Source organism: Talpa europaea (assembly GCF_964194135.1).
Source record: "Talpa europaea genome assembly, chromosome: 8".
Taxonomy (NCBI): Eukaryota; Metazoa; Chordata; class Mammalia; order Eulipotyphla; family Talpidae; genus Talpa; species Talpa europaea.
The window spans coordinates 41,017,415-41,036,201 of NC_140075.1; the positions used below are offsets into that span (position 1 = coordinate 41,017,415).

At 35.6% G+C, this 18,787-nt stretch overlaps 1 protein-coding gene across 3 annotated transcripts in view; it reads right to left on the minus strand.

Moving 5' to 3' along the window:
* ATOSA (atos homolog A) overlaps nt 1-18,787 on the minus strand; it is a gene marked incomplete at both ends in the record, with an annotated part of 58,336 nt that overhangs the window by 6,755 nt on the left and 32,794 nt on the right. For 2 of the 3 annotated variants that reach the window (XM_084240387.1, XM_084240386.1), the window contains 8 exons: nt 5,367-5,525; nt 8,719-8,827; nt 9,333-9,412; nt 10,972-11,088; nt 11,676-13,512; nt 14,724-14,849; nt 15,124-15,326; nt 16,283-16,467. In XM_084240387.1, the coding sequence (XP_084096513.1) occupies nt 5,367-5,525; nt 8,719-8,827; nt 9,333-9,412; nt 10,972-11,088; nt 11,676-13,512; nt 14,724-14,849; nt 15,124-15,326; nt 16,283-16,467 (2,816 nt within the window). Of the gene's footprint in view, nt 1-5,366; nt 5,526-8,718; nt 8,828-9,332; nt 9,413-10,971; nt 11,089-11,675; nt 13,534-14,723; nt 14,850-15,123; nt 15,327-16,282; nt 16,468-18,787 lie in introns of those variants that run through there. The other variant, XM_084240388.1, reaches the window with a different exon arrangement.

The following is an 18,787-nucleotide window of genomic DNA, read 5'->3' on the forward strand; positions in this document are numbered from 1 at the left end:
ATTTCAGAATTTTGTTTATATAGGAAAACATTCCATTTAAATTAATAGAGATATATTCAATAACATAAAATACTTCTGTGTCAGGGCCTCCCTGACGGCGCAAGGGTTTAAGAGGCAACCTGTGGGGCTTTACGCAGCCTTTGTAGCAGGAGTTTGATCCCCAGCCAGCCAAGGAACAACCCACATGGGGCAGCAGAGTCTCAGCCACTGCTCCCCTCAGCAGTGTATTTCATCAGTCTGCCTGTTCTGCTCCCCACTCTGTCTCTGGTGAATCCTCTCACCGCCCCCTCTACTTCTGACCTGTACCCCAGCTCTTGTATGCATAAATAAATAAATCTTTAAAAAAAAATAGGGAGTCCCCTGGTGGCGCAGGTTGTTGAGCGCCTCACTATGAAGCTGTCGGCAGCCTCTGCAGCGCGGTTTGATCCTGGCCAGCCGGCTAGGGTCCCACATGGCATGGCAGACCTCGCTTGACTCGCCTGCTGCTCCTCTCAGCAGTGTATTTCGTCAGTCTGCCTGTTCTGTTCCCCGCTCTCTGGTGAATCTTCTTACCCTCCCTCTCATCTGGCCTGTACCCCCGTTCTTGTGTAAATGAATAAATAAATCTTTAAAATAAATAAATAAATAAATAAATAAATAAATAAATAAATAAGATACTTCTGGGTCTACCCTTCCCTGGAACTGTTACAGTAAATTTAACACATCAATGGCACATTGCTTGAAATTTCTATTAAAAGATACAGAAGTAAGAAGTTTCGTAAACTAAAAAGGAAATAAAGGGAGTTATAAGATTATTATCCTTGTGTCATGTGGGAGGTGGGAAAACAATTTATTGGTCTTTGAATATATAAAAAGTCAGAAATGTAAAAGAATCTAAATATTGGTCAAAAAATGAAGTAAATTCTTCACTTGGGAGTCAAGTCATATATAAGGTTTTCTTACTAGGGACAGACTGGTATCATCAGGATTATTTGTGAAATTGTCAGAAAATACAGAATTTCTGATTTCTCCTTGGCTCTAACAAGTTAAATGTGCATTTTAAAAAGATTCCCAAGATGATATCATGTATAAGTTTGAGAAGCATTGCTGCAGTATATAAAGCAGTTTTCTAAGGATGTATAAATCACTGCAGAAGTCCAAACAATGGGAAATGAATGTTAGATGCTTGAATGTTTCTAAATAATCAGGATGATCAAATCATAGTGGTGATTATGACACTTAATTCTTAGCTTTATGAAACTAATGTTAATTCATTTGTTTTAATTTAATTAATAGTTTTCTTTTACACAGGGTAAAGTAGAAGAACTGTATGTTCTTCATTTCATATCCTATTATGTTACACTGTGAATGCCAAAACATATCAACATTATATGAAAGTAAATATAAAACAGGACCGTTCCATCAGACACCATCTCTGTTGGGTTTTAAAGACAAAATGAAACTGGGGGATAAAAAAGAATGACAAAAGGGGCCTCCCTGGTGGCACAGGGGGTTAAGTCTCAGCACTATGAAGCTATTGGCAGCCACTGCAGCATGAGTTCCATCCCGGGCCAGGGAGCAACCCACATGGCACAGCAGACCTCTCCTGTCTCGCCCACTGCTCCCCTCAGCAGTGTATTTCAGTCAGTCTGCCTGTTCTGTTCCCCACTCTGTCTCTGGTGAATCCTCTCATCCCCACACCTCTGGCCTGTACCCCAGTTCTTGTATGCATAAATAAAATTAAATCTTTTAAAAAATTTTTAAAAAATGACAAAAAAGGAAGTACCATAATTTGGTATGTGAATACTTCAACTCCAAGTGAACAATACTTACCATCAGACTGTTAAATAAACACATAAACATTGGGAAACGTTCATGGAAATGAGCACTGTGAAAACATACATGGTTCCTGACAAGTGTGATCATCACATGGTCATTTAAGACATAAACACAGCATATCAACAAACTGTATCCCAAACTACAACAGCAATGATACTTTAATAATTTCTCTTACAGTCTGCTCTATATGAAAAATGTGATGGTATATAATGCCCCTCTTGTTCTTAGTTGCAGAAAGAAAGAGCAAAAATATAGCTAATAATAGCTACCTTTACAATCACATTGTAAAAGGCAGTACTGTCCTTCCTTACCTCTCCTAATTACATATAGGAAAACTGATGAGGCAAAAATGAGTATCACACTTATATTCTTTAATACATACAATTCTAATAACTTTCAGAACATGGTATTAGTAACTACATAAATTTATAAACAAAGACTATAGACTTTTAAAAACATTAACGTTTGACAACTTTACGATAATAATTTGTAAGTTATTTAAGACCAGTAGTGGTAGTGGCAAATCAGGAATTTTAAAGAGATTGAGAAATTATTTAGAATTTCATTTATATTATTAATGAATATATTATTATTATTATTATTTAATTGGTTGGCATGTTAATAGTTTCACTTGAAAAAGTTACCACATTTAACACAAAGAAGAAAATCACATTTTCTTCTGGCATTTTAGGATAGTATAGAAAGAAAGGCTAAGATAAACTAAATCTAGTTAAAATCTTACACGAAAGATCACTACAAATTATTGTGGAATACATAATTAATATACTAAATTAAGAAAGCATATCTTAATTTGGTTAATTACAAATAAAGGAAAATGATATATGATGTGATATATAACTCAATGATATATAGGGGAAAATGTTATTTAAAGCAGTGATTAGCTAATGATAATGCAAATCATGCCATGAATTTGCCACTAGTATATCTGCTTTAGATCTTTCTGCCCAGTTCTACCATGCAATAGTTTCTAAACAGTAAAATGATACCATTTTATAGAATACTTGAGGAATATTTTTACCACTAATTACCAACTGGGAAGAGAGATTCTATGATTTTCAGTTCATCTTTAAGGAATTATTTAATGTGAAAAGTCCTATACCACCTGTATAACACAATCACAGAATTTTCTATGTTAAAATTTACTTTTTTGAGTCATTTCTATAATTTGTTATGAAAGATCTCAAGGTTATTACTACAGTGACAAATAGGAAATTGATGTATCAACTCTGCATGTCTGTGATATATATTATCTTATTGAAACATCAGTTCTTAATAAGGCTATCCTAATAATATATAACTAAAATTCCCTTATGAAAAAAATTTATTTTATTAATTTACAGTAGGAAAGATCTGGGTTTAAGATTCTGACTTGATCATTTACAAAGAAAATTCTTAATGAGTACACTGACTTAGAAAAACACTGCATAATGGACAATTTACAAAAGAATATTATTGGAGAAACGCTAACTCAGGGATACATAAAGATTAGATTAACTCCAATCATTAAAGTGATTTAAAATCTCTCCATATCTTTTCAAAATCTATGATCAGTTGTATGTACTTTCTTGATACAGGATGACAAAATCCTTTATTTCTTAATCCTTCATTTTGTATGTCAACCAAGGTCAAGGATTAATGTTGTTTTTTTCAAAGCAGAGTTCAAATTACCTTTTACTCATGAATTTCATTTAAAGATATTTAGGCTGATTTTCAGCCAATTCACTCTTTCACTTTATTTCTAAAACATCCTAATGGTCATCAGGGACTCTGATTGGCAGATTATAGTATTTTTAGACTGTAACTTTCCATTCTCTGTTACTATGTGCCAACAGGATATGTGAAATTGATGAGACTTCTTTTTGTCCTAGTAAAGCAAAAAGGCAACCTTTATAATTAGGTTCTAATATTGTAACCATACAAAATACTGATTGATCACATTCTTGATTAAAATTTCATCCTTAGACTTGGTGAAGGACTATGGGTGATTCGGTGGTGGGAGTGTTAAGGTGACTAAACCTAAGCAGGGGAAATCCTACACTGACAAAACACTAACAAGGATGTAAAACAATTATACATCAAAAAAAAAAATCAACAAAACAAATGAATGAATGAATGAATAAAATTTCACCCTTAGAATAAATCAAAATGCTCTTCCTTGAGAAACTGGACCAATAATGAATAGGTTATATTTAGGTCCCCCCCAAAATAGAATCTTCCCTTCCTCTGTTGTTTCTCAACTACATAGAATTTCCATTATTTTTTCACAGCTTTTATTAATAACAAAAAACACTGTTACTAAAGTCCTTGAAAACCTAAAAGGTAGGGAGGAGAGGAAAACTAGGAAACATTTGTCCAAGCAGTAATCTAGGAAATTCAGTAGCAAGATCAGAGCTGTATATTTTTATGCTTCTAGCAATTTGTATTTCTCGAAGTAAGACCTAACATGACAACAGATCTGTCTCCAAATTTGATAATAACTCTAAACTTCTTACAGACTTGCACTGCTAGCCTCTTCACTCTCTTTAACTTTTGGAAAAGGGCTGATGTTAATCCTACACCAGTACTTGGAATCATTTATGCAGTTGGTAATTTATTTATCCTCAATTCACTGGAGTAAAAAGTAGTAAAGATGAGGGCCTCCCCTGGTGGCGCAGGTGGTTGAGTGTAGCGCTATGAAGCTGTCTGCAGCCTTGGCAGCACCGGTTAAATCCCGGCCGGCCAGCGAGGGTCCCACATTACTCAGAAGACCTCAGCGAGGGTCCCACATCACTCGGCACCCGCTGCTCCCCTCAGCAGTGTATTTCGTCAGTCTGCCTATTCTGTTCCCCACTCTGACTCTGGTGATTCCTCTCACCCTCCCACGCATCTGTCCTGTACCCCGGTTCTTGTATAAATAAATGAATAAATATTTTTTAAAAATTAAAAAAATAGTAAAGATGAGATCACAGAATCTTAAGATCACAGGAATTACAGTAATTCCCCTTAGCTATACTATTTTCCTCCAAAACATTAGCATGGACTCAGAGATTTATAGTGTTCTATAGAAACTTAGAATTAGAAAACAACGACTCAAGTAAAAAACAAACAGGAGAAAGTTGATAAAAGGGTTCGTAGAAGCCTTAGGTCACCAAAATTTTACGTAAACTCCACTGAGATGAGGAGCCCATTTGAAGGCAACCTTTGTAGGACTAAAGTGCAGAGCGGACACCTGAATTCTATGTGAGCTCACCAAGACACACAATTATAATGTCACTAATCAAATTTTTATCATTTTTTTCCAAATTAGATAGAAACTGGTAAATTTTTTGGCACAGTCCTCAAATGCAAAAGAGGTTATCTGTTGATAGTGCTAACTCAGTTTTGAGGTATGGTATATTAGGCTCTCTTCAGCCTTCAATTCTCTCTTAGGATATGATTTTCAAGCATTGCACCAAAGTGGTATTAAATCAAATTGCTTTAAATTGAAAGATATTTGTCATTAATTTTGTTGATTTTAGCAGGAAAAAGACAATTTAAAAAATACTTGCCATATAAGGAGAGGGAGCATTATCATCTGAAACACTGTAGAATGACACTTCGACTGGAAGAGTCAAATGTGTGGGGCAGAAAACACCACTTGCCCCTACCTCGGCAGTAAAACCATCAACAATGCCAAGAGGATCTAAACGATAGTTTAAGACAGATTCCTGGAAGACAAAATAATTTTAAGATAAAAAATTTAAAAGTTACTACATTTGTTTGTTTTTTTTTAATTTAAAGAAATACATCATTATAGTTGTGACACTAGAAAGGGGACTGCTCCCACTGCCATGCCCTCATTTTGAAAGTTCATCTAACCTGGAATCATCCCCTTCCCTGCAATACATCACCTTATAAAGTTTGGTCTCTCACTATTCCAAACCCACCCTAAACTATGTTTGAATATCACCTTTAGTTAGACTTAATTGTCTAATATTTTATTCTTATTTCTGTAATTAAAAATATACTCTGGTGGAACAGGTATAATTTTAGAAATTTTCTTATCCTCTACAGAGCCTATTCATAGCTAGCCACAGAGAAGCACTTGAAACTTAAAAGTTTTAAAAGGTCATGCACAGAAGTTTCATCAAGACAGCCAAGGGGCCTCCCTGGTGGTGCAAGGGGTTAAGATGCAACCTACGAAGCTATCTGCAGCCTCTGTTGCGTGAGTTCGACCCCCAGCCAGGGAGCTACCCACATGGCACAGCAGACCTCTCCTGTCTCACCCGCTGCTCCTCCCCTCAGCAGTGTACTTTGGTCGATCTGCCTGTTCTGTTCCCCACTCTGTCTCTGGTGAATTCTCTCACCTACACCTCTAGCCTGTACCCCAGCTCTTGTATGCATAAATAAATAACTTAAAAAAAAAAAAAGACAGCCAAGGGCCTCCCTCATGGTGCAAGGGGTTAAGACACAACCTATGAAGCTGTTTGCAGCCACTGCAACACGAGCTTGATCCCTGGCCAGGGAGCTACCCACATGGCGCAGCAGACCTCTTCTGACTTACCCACTGTTCCCCTCTCTGTCTCTGGTGAATCCTCTCACCCCTCACACCTCTGGCCTGTAGCCAGCTCTTGTGTGCATAAATAAATAAATCTTAAAAAAAAGAGAGACAGCCAACCATTTCTAACTTTAACTGAGAAATAATTACTTCCTAAAAAACGGCTATCATAGGTGACATATTTTGTTTGGTTGAATTTTTGAAATGTATATTAGAAAACAACTTAAAAATACAAAAAGACAAGCAGTATAGAAGTTTCTTATCCAAGTCTCCCAAGCTTGCTCACTAAGATAACCATTTTTAAAAATTTAAATTTAAGTCTAGTGGGTAGAGGCTGAAGATTCTCCTAGACATCCTACAATGCAGAAGACAGATGCCACATCAGAATTATATGCCTCAAAAAATAATAGTGTTGAGGTTAAGAAATTGTGGATTGGGCAAAACTATTTTTAGATACAACATCAATTCAAGATTCATAAAAGAAAGTAATATATTAGACATCAACAAAATTAAAATCTTTTGCTCTTCAAAAGACACTAATATAAAAATTTAAATCCAGGTCTCAGACTTAAGAGAAAATATTCAGAAAACCTATGTGTTTATATGCAAAGCAAAGGTAAATGATAAAAGCACAGAAAAGAGGCTCAACAGTATTAGTCATTGAGGAAATATAAATTTGAAAACACAGTACAATAGCTTGCATACCTGCTGGAATGGCATTACAAAGATTGACCACTGCAAACACTGACAAAGATATAAAAGAACTAGAACTCCCATACCCTAGTGGGGATTTAAAATGGTATAACTACTTTGGAAAACAGTTTGGCAGTTTCTTAAAATTCTAAACATATAACTACTGTATTACCCAGACATTCCATTCCCAGGAAGTTACCCATGAAAATGAATACTTATGTCCACACAAAAACTCAATGAATACTCATAGCAGCTGTATTTCTAACAGCCCCAAATTAGAAATGACCCAAATGTCTAGAATCAGGTGAATGAATAAGGAAAGAGTGCTACATTCATATAACAGTAATAAGAAGAAATGAATTCGTGATACACGGGACAGCATTCGTGATACACGGGACAACTTCCATTCCCAGGAAGTTACCCATGAAAATGAATACTTATGTCCACACAAAAACTCAATGAATACTCATAGCAGCTGTATTTCTAACAGCCCCAAATTAGAAATGACCCAAATGTCTAGAATCAGGTGAATGAATAAGGAAAGAGTGCTACATTCATATAACAGTAATAAGAAGAAATGAATTCGTGATACACGGGACAGCATAGATAATGATGATGAGTAAAGGAAGCTCTGACTCCGAAAGTAGACACTGTGATTCTATAAATTTCTAGGAAAAGCAAGCTATTTTATAGTGACAGAAAGCAAAGGGACCCCGTCATGAGGGAAAAGTATTTAACTCTTACTGAATATTATCTGTATTGTGTTGGACTGAACTGATAGAAGATCATGGGGCAGATGAATTACATGGATAAGACCAAGGTTTCTGGAACAGACCTTGAAAAAGGTAAGCAAGAAAAGCTAATAACTAGTCAAAGAAATCTGAGCAACAGCTTTCTATTTGGGTGTTACTCTATGTGATTGTGTTTCTAGACTCTACTTAAAATCTCACAAAAAAAAGTCAAGATATCATGATTTCCCTCGATAACATAGCAGGGTAAGACTCTGACATGATGGGGGCCCTCCCTGGTGGCCTGGGAGTTAAGTCTCAGCGCTATCACCTCTACAGCCAGGGAGCGAACCCACATACGGCACAGCAGACCTCTCCTGTCTTGCCCGCTGCTCCCCTCAGCAGTGTATTTCAGTAAATCCATCTGTTCTGCTCCCCACTCTGTCTTGGGTGAATCCTCTCACCTCCCAAATATCTGGCCTACACCCCAGTTCTTCTATGCAAAAAAAAAAAAAAAGAAAAGAAAAGGACTATGACATGACATGTTTCATGAAACAAAATCATGTGTCAGTTTAGTAATTCAAGTCAATCCATTTTCTTTTTATTGCCATAGACAGTCAAATTCACTAAGTAATTTACTGGAGAGTACACCAAATATATTAAAAGAGGATCTATGTGTTGGGTAGTCTTAGAACTTCTCTGTATTTTTTCCCTTAAATCACAGAAAAATTTTGCATACCTGCAGGAAGGGGTGGGGAAAGGAAAAAGGAAGGAATAGAACTATGAAGGAAAAGGAAAGGGAGAAGGTGATTTCAGGCTCTGGAAAAATAAAATCCATTTATTTATTTGCCTCCCACAAGTAAGGTTATAAACATAAAAAGGCACCCTAAAGTTTCTAGATTAAGAAACTTCATCTCTGAAAAGAGTTTCAAAAAACATTACCTCAAAATTTCCTAAGAGACTAAGACTGGTAATAGGTGGAGCACTGGAACTCAGAAATGGTTTTTCATGAATATCTGGATCATCTTCAATATTTAAACACGGTCGAGAACTATTAGAAAAATAGGCAAATGCACACATTAAGCACAATATTTTCTAATTTAATTTTGTATAAAATTAAATGAGGAGAATTTGATTAATTTCTCTATCAACCCTCATTTTCAGTTAAAAATGAAAATATAAAGGCAAAATTACGTGTCTAAAAACTGTAAGTGTAGTATTATTTACCAAGAGAACAAACTGCCAAGAATCTTTTGCAAATGAGTATAAACATAGTAAAAGAGGAGCAAAATGACTAGAAATATGTAAACTTGCTTACAGGTTAAAGTCAATATGTTTATTATGATGACCAACATGTACCAGCTAGTCAGTCTTAATTTTTTTCTTCACTGTACCTTAATAACTATGTGTGCATAGAAGTACATCAAAAGTGACAACCAATTTGAAAGTGACAATCAACTCAAAAATAAGCTTGCCATTAAAAATGCTTATTTTTTTTTTGTTTGAAAGACCAGACTTGTGTACAATTCTGTTTTTACACACAAATGCATAAATACCTTCTAGATGATAAACTTTTCAGATGCAGTAATGAGGAATCCAGATCAAAGCAACCTGATTGTGCCTTTCTCTGAGGAACCTAAGGTCAAAATAGTCAGGTGATATTTAAGAATGTATTTTTTCTTCAATTGATAGATACTTTTCAAATGACAGCTAAGCTTATCTTAAAAAAAAAAAAAAATGTCTCCCATAATAGCTTTTTTAAAACAAGATCTCATAAGGCCTCTCTGGTAGTAAAGGGGTTAAAGACAGTGCTATCAAACTATGGCCAGCCAGAGAGCAACACATGTGGTGCAATAGACCTCTCCTGTCTTGCCCGCTGCTCCCCTCAGCAGTGTATTTCAATAGATCTGTCTGTTCTGCTCACCACTCTCTTTGGTGAATCCTCTTACCCCTCGCACCTCTGGCTTACACAACCAGTTCTTGTATGAATAAATACAAGAATAAATACAATAAATACACCAGAATAAATCTTTAAAAAAAAAAAAACAAAAAAATGCTCTTAAAGCATATTTGTTCATATGTTGTAATTTTACTGATGAGGGTGGAAAAATAACAGGTTTTGATTTTTTAAAAGAAGCCGAACCTATTTTTTCTAAAACCAAAGTGTTGAGTTCACTTTACAAACATACTTAAAAAAAATTATCATGTATCAGTAGCAAAATAGATGTTTTTCTTTCTGCTGATGCTCACTGCTTACCGAAAGTTTAACTGAAATAATTAAAAAAGCTATTGCAACTAACTACTGAGTGCTTATGAAGTGTTATGAGTGACACTAAATATTGTCCTCACAAAATTAAGGAAGACAGGGTCACAACCCTTCCTTACGGATGAGGAAAGTAATGCTTGGAGAGATTATGTTACTGTTTTACATGGCAAGAGTAAAGTCAGTATTGAATCCAGAACAATGTTCTTTACCATTGCACTCAAATCTATAAATCTATTTGTACATGTACAGTGGGAAAATTTACATCTCAAAATAAGATGATTAGTGCATGGGTTCCAAGTCAATGACAGTCATGAATCTGACTCCCATTCAAGCCAGCTGGTGGTGTCAACCAGTTTAATATGAAGGTACAGTCTATTTGTATCAAATGCCACTACTGTCTTTTCATTTAGCAAAACTTAAAAAGCTAGACAAAAGATTTTCAGAAAAAATTTACAATCCTAAATATAACTATAATTTTCTGCCCCTTTTCCATATTAACACTGAGATATTAATATATGAACAAATAAAATGCTTTGCAATTGGAAATTTATTTATTTATTTTTAAATTTTTTATTTATACAATAGCTGGGGAACAGGCCAGAGGCATGGGAGGGTGAGAGGATTCACCAGAGACAGAGTGGGGAGCAGAACAGGCAAATGGACCGAAGACACTGCTGAGGGGAGCAGCAGGCACGTCAGGAGAGGTCTGCCATGCCATGTGAATCTCCCTGGCTGGCCGGGAATAGAACCCGCACTGCAGAGGCTGCAGACAGCTTCACAGTGCGGCGCTCAAGCCACTGCGCCACCCGGGAGGCCCTGGAAATTTATTTTTAATATATTTAAATTTTTTCAATTAAAACCTGGGTAGAATGACTCATAGTTTAGATGTCTGCACGTTCTATACATGAAATAAGAGAAAAAATACTTACAGGACTTGAAAGAAGAGGCAATCCAGTTTGAGGATGAAAGGCTCTGGTTGAGGTTCCATCCAAGGAATGAAAATTATGTTTCCGCCAGACATTTGAATGTTTCAGTGGTATAGTCCTCTGCTAGGAAAAATAATTCAATTTTAGGTAATGTTTAAAAATTTTTTATACTTACTCCTAACGTACTGAGGTACTACATCCTTGGTAGTGAAGCTTGTGCTCAATGTCTCTATAAAATCCACACATAATCAAAATTTAATCAGGAAGCAATGTCTAAGCATTTTTCCCGAAGGTGCTAAATAAACCCAAATATTCCAAAGAAAATATATTAAAATATAATTCCCTTATGAACAATGGTCATATTTATAAATACTCAGAGTCTAGCATCTAATAAGATAATATATGATCCTTTCAATTTGACCTAATAAGACAGTTAAAAGTTACTGCCATATTAGCAGTTTATAAAAAGGTACCCTATTTTTTAAACCATTTGGTCTTTACTTCTAGTTACCTACTATTTCTCTTAAGTCAGTGAATTTTTTGCAAGGATGTTAATACTAGATTTGTTTAGCAAGTTTTATTATATAAGACTGTATATTCTTTAGATAATGGGCACTCAGGGCCTCTGTAACTAGCTGTTCTGTAAACAAAATTTAAACCAGAACACACTTTGAAAATTTTATTTGATATAATTAGATATTACCTACCAATACCTCTGTGTTTTTCAGTTGTTCACATGTAGACACACAGTCTTTCATATTCTTTCTCTGAGGACAGATTCGAGATTTTTCAGCAATTGATTCTTCCTTCTTATTCTGTTCAATTTTTAATTGTTCTGGCTTTTTGCATTTGAGACCTTCATTATTTTTATTGAAATAATTTTCTATGCTACTAAGTTGAGTATTCTGCTCACATGTTTTAGGCCTTTTTGAGTCTTTATTTGAGCACTGGTTTTCATATTTGTCCAAATGTCCAGACATTTCCAGCATAGAAACTTTTATTTTTGAGTCCTTTTCTTTAGAATTGTCAAATTGGTGATTGTTAAAAGATTCTGGATTACAGTTTTCATTTTTTATTATTTTTCCCTTGTACTTAGAAATGCAAGTCTGTTTGTCAATACTGATGCAATTTGAATACTGCTTATCAATTCCATTGCTAATCTCTTGCTCTTTAAATTGACACTCAGAAAGTGTATTTTCCAGTCTGATTGTCAAATCTAAGTTATTTTCTGTGCAATGAGACATATTTGAGGGAGTCAATAAACTAATGTCTTTGTTCTTTGTCTCTTGAAATGTACTTTGGATGATTTCACTAGGATTGTCCTGATATAAATTTCTTACTTGAGGTTTCAAAGAGGCCTTTTCAGTACTGTTGCATTTAAACGAACTACATGATCTATCAAATATTGAGTTTTTCCTTTCTCTGCTATCTGCTAACAAGGAAAATTGTGTATTAGAAATGGAGACAGGGCCATCATCCTTGTTTTTTTTCAGCACATTTTGGTCTTCATATGAACTCCTGAACACTTTAGGAGAGACAGAACTGGAGTTCTGCATGCTGAATGACTGCCGGGGCATATGGGATGCAGTTGGATCAATGTGCTGTAAGTGTTGAGCAATCCTTGCAATTACATCTTGCCGCTCCTGGAGTAAAGATCCTATCAAAGGGTTAGTCTCACCCATAGACTGACGAGAGTAAACACCATTAGAAACACAAGTTTCATTTTGAGAAGTTTCTGGTTTTACTCTAATTTTCCCCTCACCAGCATCTTCTGAGGCAGTAAGCTCTGAACTACCAAAAGAGATGGGAAAAGGTTCTTTATATTTTCTCATGTTTTCATTTTCTCGAAAGAGTTTTGAGTTAAGTGAACCAGACTCTTGTGTATTAAATGGGCGTCCAGAAACATGAGAAGTGCTTGGATCACAATGAATCAAATGCTGAGCAATTCTTGCAATAACTTCTTGTCGATCCTGAATTAAAGAACCTATTAAAGGATTACTCTCACCAACTGACTGCCAGGAACTCTGGCGGCTGGAAATGCTGGAATCAATCATTGAAAATGATTTTAAAGTTCTCACTGATGTCTCGTGTGATTTTTTATCTCCTATCCCACTGAAGCCCAGAATATTGGCTTGAGATGATCCATAGTCAGATTTACTGCCAGTGCCTGGATAGAGTTTGACATTTTTGACAGTTGTGGTATATTCTGGAGCTGTGCCATTTCTCGCATGTAGTACACCTTCAGGTGCCATGGTCCAAGCTGGTTTGCTACACAAACGTTGTGAACTGTTTGTACTACATTGTTCTGCTTCATTAGAATTGCGGTGCTGATGGGTTTTAAGTTCATGTTCTTGAATTCTTTTCTCATAAAGGCCAATGTTAGTGTGAATACTACAGGTCAAAACTGGATAATTAGATTGTCTGGGCAGGGACTGAACACTGACTTTCAAGGCCACATTGTGAGAAACATTGGGAACAGGAAACACATGCTCAATTGGAGTCTGTGAAAAATTCCACTGTAGGTCTACATCAGCAGCACTGATTCTGGAACCACACAGAAAAATACTGAATCAATAGGTTATAAAATTTATATCATTATTGTATATTATTTAAAAAAATGTATTCAGTCATATACTTTTCTCTGTTAATTCCTATTGAAGCTTTATGTTTAGTCACTTATCATACATGTCATTCTGATAAAACCAACACAAGTAGTACAACAGATCATACTTGGAACAGAGATGACCATGTTTTTAGGAACACCAGAGACCACTGAAGCATTAAAGGTCAAGAATACTTCAATTTAAAATTATTTATCAAGGGTCTCCCTGGTGGCACAGCGGTTGAGCACCGGGTTTCAAAGCTGCTCGCAGCCTCTGCAGCACTGGTTCGATTCCCGGCTCCTCCCCAGCCACCAGAGGAGGGTCCCACATGGCGCGCAGACCTCTCCTGCCGCCCGCTGCTCCCCTTAGCAGTGTACTTCAGTCCTTCTGCCTGCTCTGCTCCCCGCTCTGGCTCTGGTGAATTCTCTCACCCTCCCACGCTTCTGACTGTACCCAATGCTTGTATAAATAAATAAATAAATCTTTAAAAAAAAATAAAATTATTTATCAAAACAGAAAAAAAAAGGAATTTGCATATACTAGTAAGTGAATGGATTCAGCTAATTACTCTTTTTTTCTTTAAAGATTTATTTATTTATTTATGCATAGAAGAACTGGGGTGTAGGCCAGAGGTGGGGGTGTGTATGTGATAGGATTCACCAGAGACAGTGTGGGGAGCAGAGCGGGCAGACTGAAATGCACTGCTAAGGGGAGCAGTGGGTAAGACAGGAGAGGGATTCAGCTAATTCTATTGGGCAAGGTGATTAAGATATACTCTTGACTCAAGGTCACCTATCTAAAGAAAGAACTAGATAGTTATTCAGCAGCCTTCCATTTAGAGTTTTCAAAAATTAATTAAGTCTACCATTTGAGAATTCAGCAGCCCAGAAAGTTTCTCTACTTTTTTTTATAATAGCAGAAATTTTAAAAGTTCTCTGAAAACTATTCTACACCAAATTTTACTCAAGAAGCAAAATTCATACTGATTCACATTCAATTTTTCTAACTTGTTTGAAGAAGAACTTCATTCAATTTTACCCACTCATATTTAGAAATAAAGGAAATAAACTATTTAATAGATAAATGTCATTTAGTAGCTAGTGAATGTATTTGGGTAAACACTGTCTTTTTTTATTTTTGTCCGAAACATACCTGTAAAGAATATTTCGTGGAATAGCACCATGAGAAACACTCAGCCAAGCACTTAATTGAGAAAAAAACACAAATGAGCGAACAGCCAATAGAAGAGTCTTCTCTTCAATAAATCGATCACCACTCCTGAAGGAAGCAAAAAAAGCATAATCTAAATGTCTGCAAGTACAGTGATTGAATTTCAGGAGGGGATAAGCTAAAATAAACATATTGGTCAGGATGCATGATTTCAAGAGCATCGTTGAACATTGATGAGTGTCACTTGAAATAATGTTAAATACTAAAAATCTAAATTTTACCATATAAAAGGATTCCCACATATAAAATATTAAAAATTTATAGAAAGTAGCAGAAAACCTGATTTACCAAGAACAACTTCAAACTCAATTCAACAACTTACTGTCGAGGAACTGGCTCCAATATCCATCTTTCTAGTAACAATGCATCTTGTTTAATTGCAGGATCATTTAGATCCATTCCTTCTGCAGAGGGCCCGTCATCACTGTAGCAGCAGTCTGGTAGGAGCATCACTTCCACCATGATCGGAAGGTTATTCTTCCACAACAATGTGACTTCAGACCTGGTCCGTCTGGCTTGGCGACACTTAGAGAAAATGAATATTAGCAAGATGTCTCAATAACCCACCCAATTTTGTATTTAAATTTGGATGTCATAACTGTAAGATAGACATCTGCATGAGAAATAAGTCTATTGCAGAGCTGTGCTCTCGCTTGCTTATGGAGGTTTCCTCATTAAATAACGAATTAATACTAGTAAGCTCTAGAATGTAAGAATTAGCATTGAACAAAATTTATGATGCAAATTTACTTGGGGGGTGGTACCTTTGTTGTATCCTGTAGAAAAATAACTGCCATACACAATATCTGGCAGATCTTGAAAGTGGCCCAGCCTTGCCAGTTTGCTAATTAATTATTACAGAGGAAAGATTTGTTCTAAGACTAAAATATTAAAAACTCCTTTCATTAAGCACTCAAACCAGATAAGATTTTAATTTGGCACTACATTTAAGATGTAATTAACTGGGAGAAAAATCATTATAGCAAATCATGTTCTACCTACCAAAAAATATTTTAATAGTATTCAAAAACATTAATATGATAGCAAAATGTATCCTCTCCTACAAAAAAAAAAGGCGTAGAGGAGGGAAATTGGTTTATGTTGGGAAAATAACCAGGAACATTAGTCTACTAAATAAATAAGAAAATAAAGTCAGTGAGCCAGAACTGATTATGAAAATAAAGAAAGCTAAATCTCAGCAATGGTAAGTTTAAATATTGAGCACCAGAATGCAGGTATGAAATTGGCTGCCCACATGCCTGCTGATCAGCAAAGCTACCTCCTGTGGCTTCAAAAGCATTACTTAACAGCTAAGGTGACTATCACTATGATCTAGGATTAGGACTTTTGCTTTATGGTTGTGACCAATTTTATTGTTTAAATATAATGTGAACATTATAATTATTACACAAAAAAGGTGAAAGAATTTAAACTAGTTTACATAAAAAATAAATAAAAAACATTCAACACACAATTCTTACCTGGGCCAGCTTGTCACTACATTCATGTTTGGTAGTTACTGGGTAACAAGACTGTGCTGGAGGGCAATGGAAACTTTCCGTGCGACCTTTTACAGAACATTCTGGTGTTCGTCCTTCTGTTATTAACAAGGCCAGAGAGACCAAGAACTCCTCTGCATCGTATTCAAAATATTCATCTAGAGTATCTATTATTTTTAAAAAAGAAAAGGGTTCATGCTTTAAAGTATTCCTGATAAGAACTCATCTTTTATGCCTACAATAACTAATGTCACATTCCATATTCAAGTATATTCATTCACAACAAAGAGTAAAAAGAGCATAAAAATGAGGTAATTAAAATATAAACCTCGATTTACAAGGTACACAGAAATCAAGAAGTGACAGATAACTTCAAAATCGGTTAAGACAAAGCTGGTTAAAATTATGGTATAAAATTGTTTTTATGTAAACTTAGTAAAAGTATTTAAGACTTTGGAATGCATTTGCAATTCAATAAATAATTATATTATTGGGTATCAGATACAATAATGTTCACATACAAAACTTCACCAACAACAAGAGGTTGAAAAGTCTTATATAGTTTTTGCTTAGATATTCTATTACCATTACTAAATATTAGGGAAAAATGAGCTCAAAATGCATCTTTCTCCCTTTTCTTCCTTGTATAACTATTTCTTTGATCTCTAATTCTATGATGTGAGTATTTAAAGCCACAGGGTCCTTCTCTGTCTTTGCTATACAGTAGTAATTCCAGAGGGAGAAATTTTAATATTATCCAGCGTGTGATGCAGGCTCCTCTAGCAATACTATATGAAGTGTGAGATAATTGGTTACTATAAAATCTAGATATTTCCACTTAGTTGTAGTAACTTTTAAATTTCTCACAAGTGCTCTAATTTTTAAAAACAGTTAATTTTCAAAATTGTAAACCTGCTACACAGGTTGAAGATGTGGGCACATGCACACACACACAGTTAACTTGTGCAATCTTAAAAAGGTTGCTTTCTTTTCTTTCTGCTATTAAGTAACACATTTGAAGTGCCTCATACACTGTATTAGTTGATGGGGGACAGAGTACACTACACAAAGCTCCTAATCACAGATTCTGAATCACAGAATGATTTTAAAAAGTATAACAACACCCAACATACAAAAAATTCCTAGTAAGTTCAGATAACAGTCGTAAAATTTTAGAAGGGTAGATGTTGAAGTGAACTATGAGTGAGGAACTACAGTTTGAATGGAGAACTTACAGAGAAAGTATGGAAAGGGGAGGATTTGTACCATATTGAGAGTATCCTCAAAGAGAATGAGAAAGAATGGCTATTTCTATCCTTAGGAAGATTTATCAGAAATAGCTGAGTACCAACTTCACTGAACTGGTATTTTAATATCACTCAGAAAAATTTCCCTAAAATGACCATTTGTAACACATAAAATAAGAACTAGTGCCTAATTACATTGCCAGTTATAAGCACTTTAAACATATCAAATCACTTAATCCTCAGAGTAGCTCTAGAAGGGAGGGATTATTATCACTATTTTACAGAAAAGTGAAGCTAGACTGGTCAAGAACTTGTCCAAGAAGTCACAAAGTTGGAATTTGAATCTACAATGTCTGGCTCCAGAATCTGGGTCACTAGTCACCCCCTACATGTTTTCTTTCATTGTGGCTATAAATTTTGCATAACATTCTTGTAAAAATATAAGTGAAAAGAACATATATTCAATATACATTTTTATAACAAATTTTGGAATATTTATTGTATAGAATTGCTTACCAGGAACAGGACACTAATTCCTAAAAATGTGCCAACTTGAAAAAAAAAAAGTCCTCAATTTTCAATTCTCCTGCCAATTACAACATAAGTTCTAACATAGAAAAGTCTGACGTATTTCTGTTATTTGAAAACAACAAACTACCAGGTCAGATTAGGAAAGGAGAAAGGACCTAAGGAGGGAGTGTATGAGAGAGTGTTTTTATTGTCTTTTGGGCTGTGGGACTCCATGACTTGCAAAACAATTAATATATCCCAAAGATCTACAATTGAATGGCTGAATCACACAGTAGGAATCATCGGGTTTAAAGTGATAAAAATTAAACTGCCATGACCAAAAGCACATCTGAATTTAGTTTGACAGGAAGTAGAATTTGAGAGCCTCTCTGGTGGCACAAGAGGTAATGACTCAGCTATGAAGCTATAGGCAGCCACTGTAGCATGAGTTTGATCCCCAGCCAAGGAGCTAGCCCACATGGCACAGCAGACTTCTGTCTTGCCCACTGCTCTCTTCAGCAGTGTATTTCAGTTAGTTTGCCTCTACTGTTCCTCACTCTGTCTCTGGTGAATCCTCTCACCCCCCGCACCGCTGGCCTGTACCTTAGTTCTTGCATGAATAGGTAAGTAAAATTTTTTTTTTTTTTTTAAAAAAAAAGGAGGGCCTCCCTGGTGGAGCAAAGGATTGGGCACAGCACTGTGAAGCTGTCTGCAGCCTCTGTAGCACGAG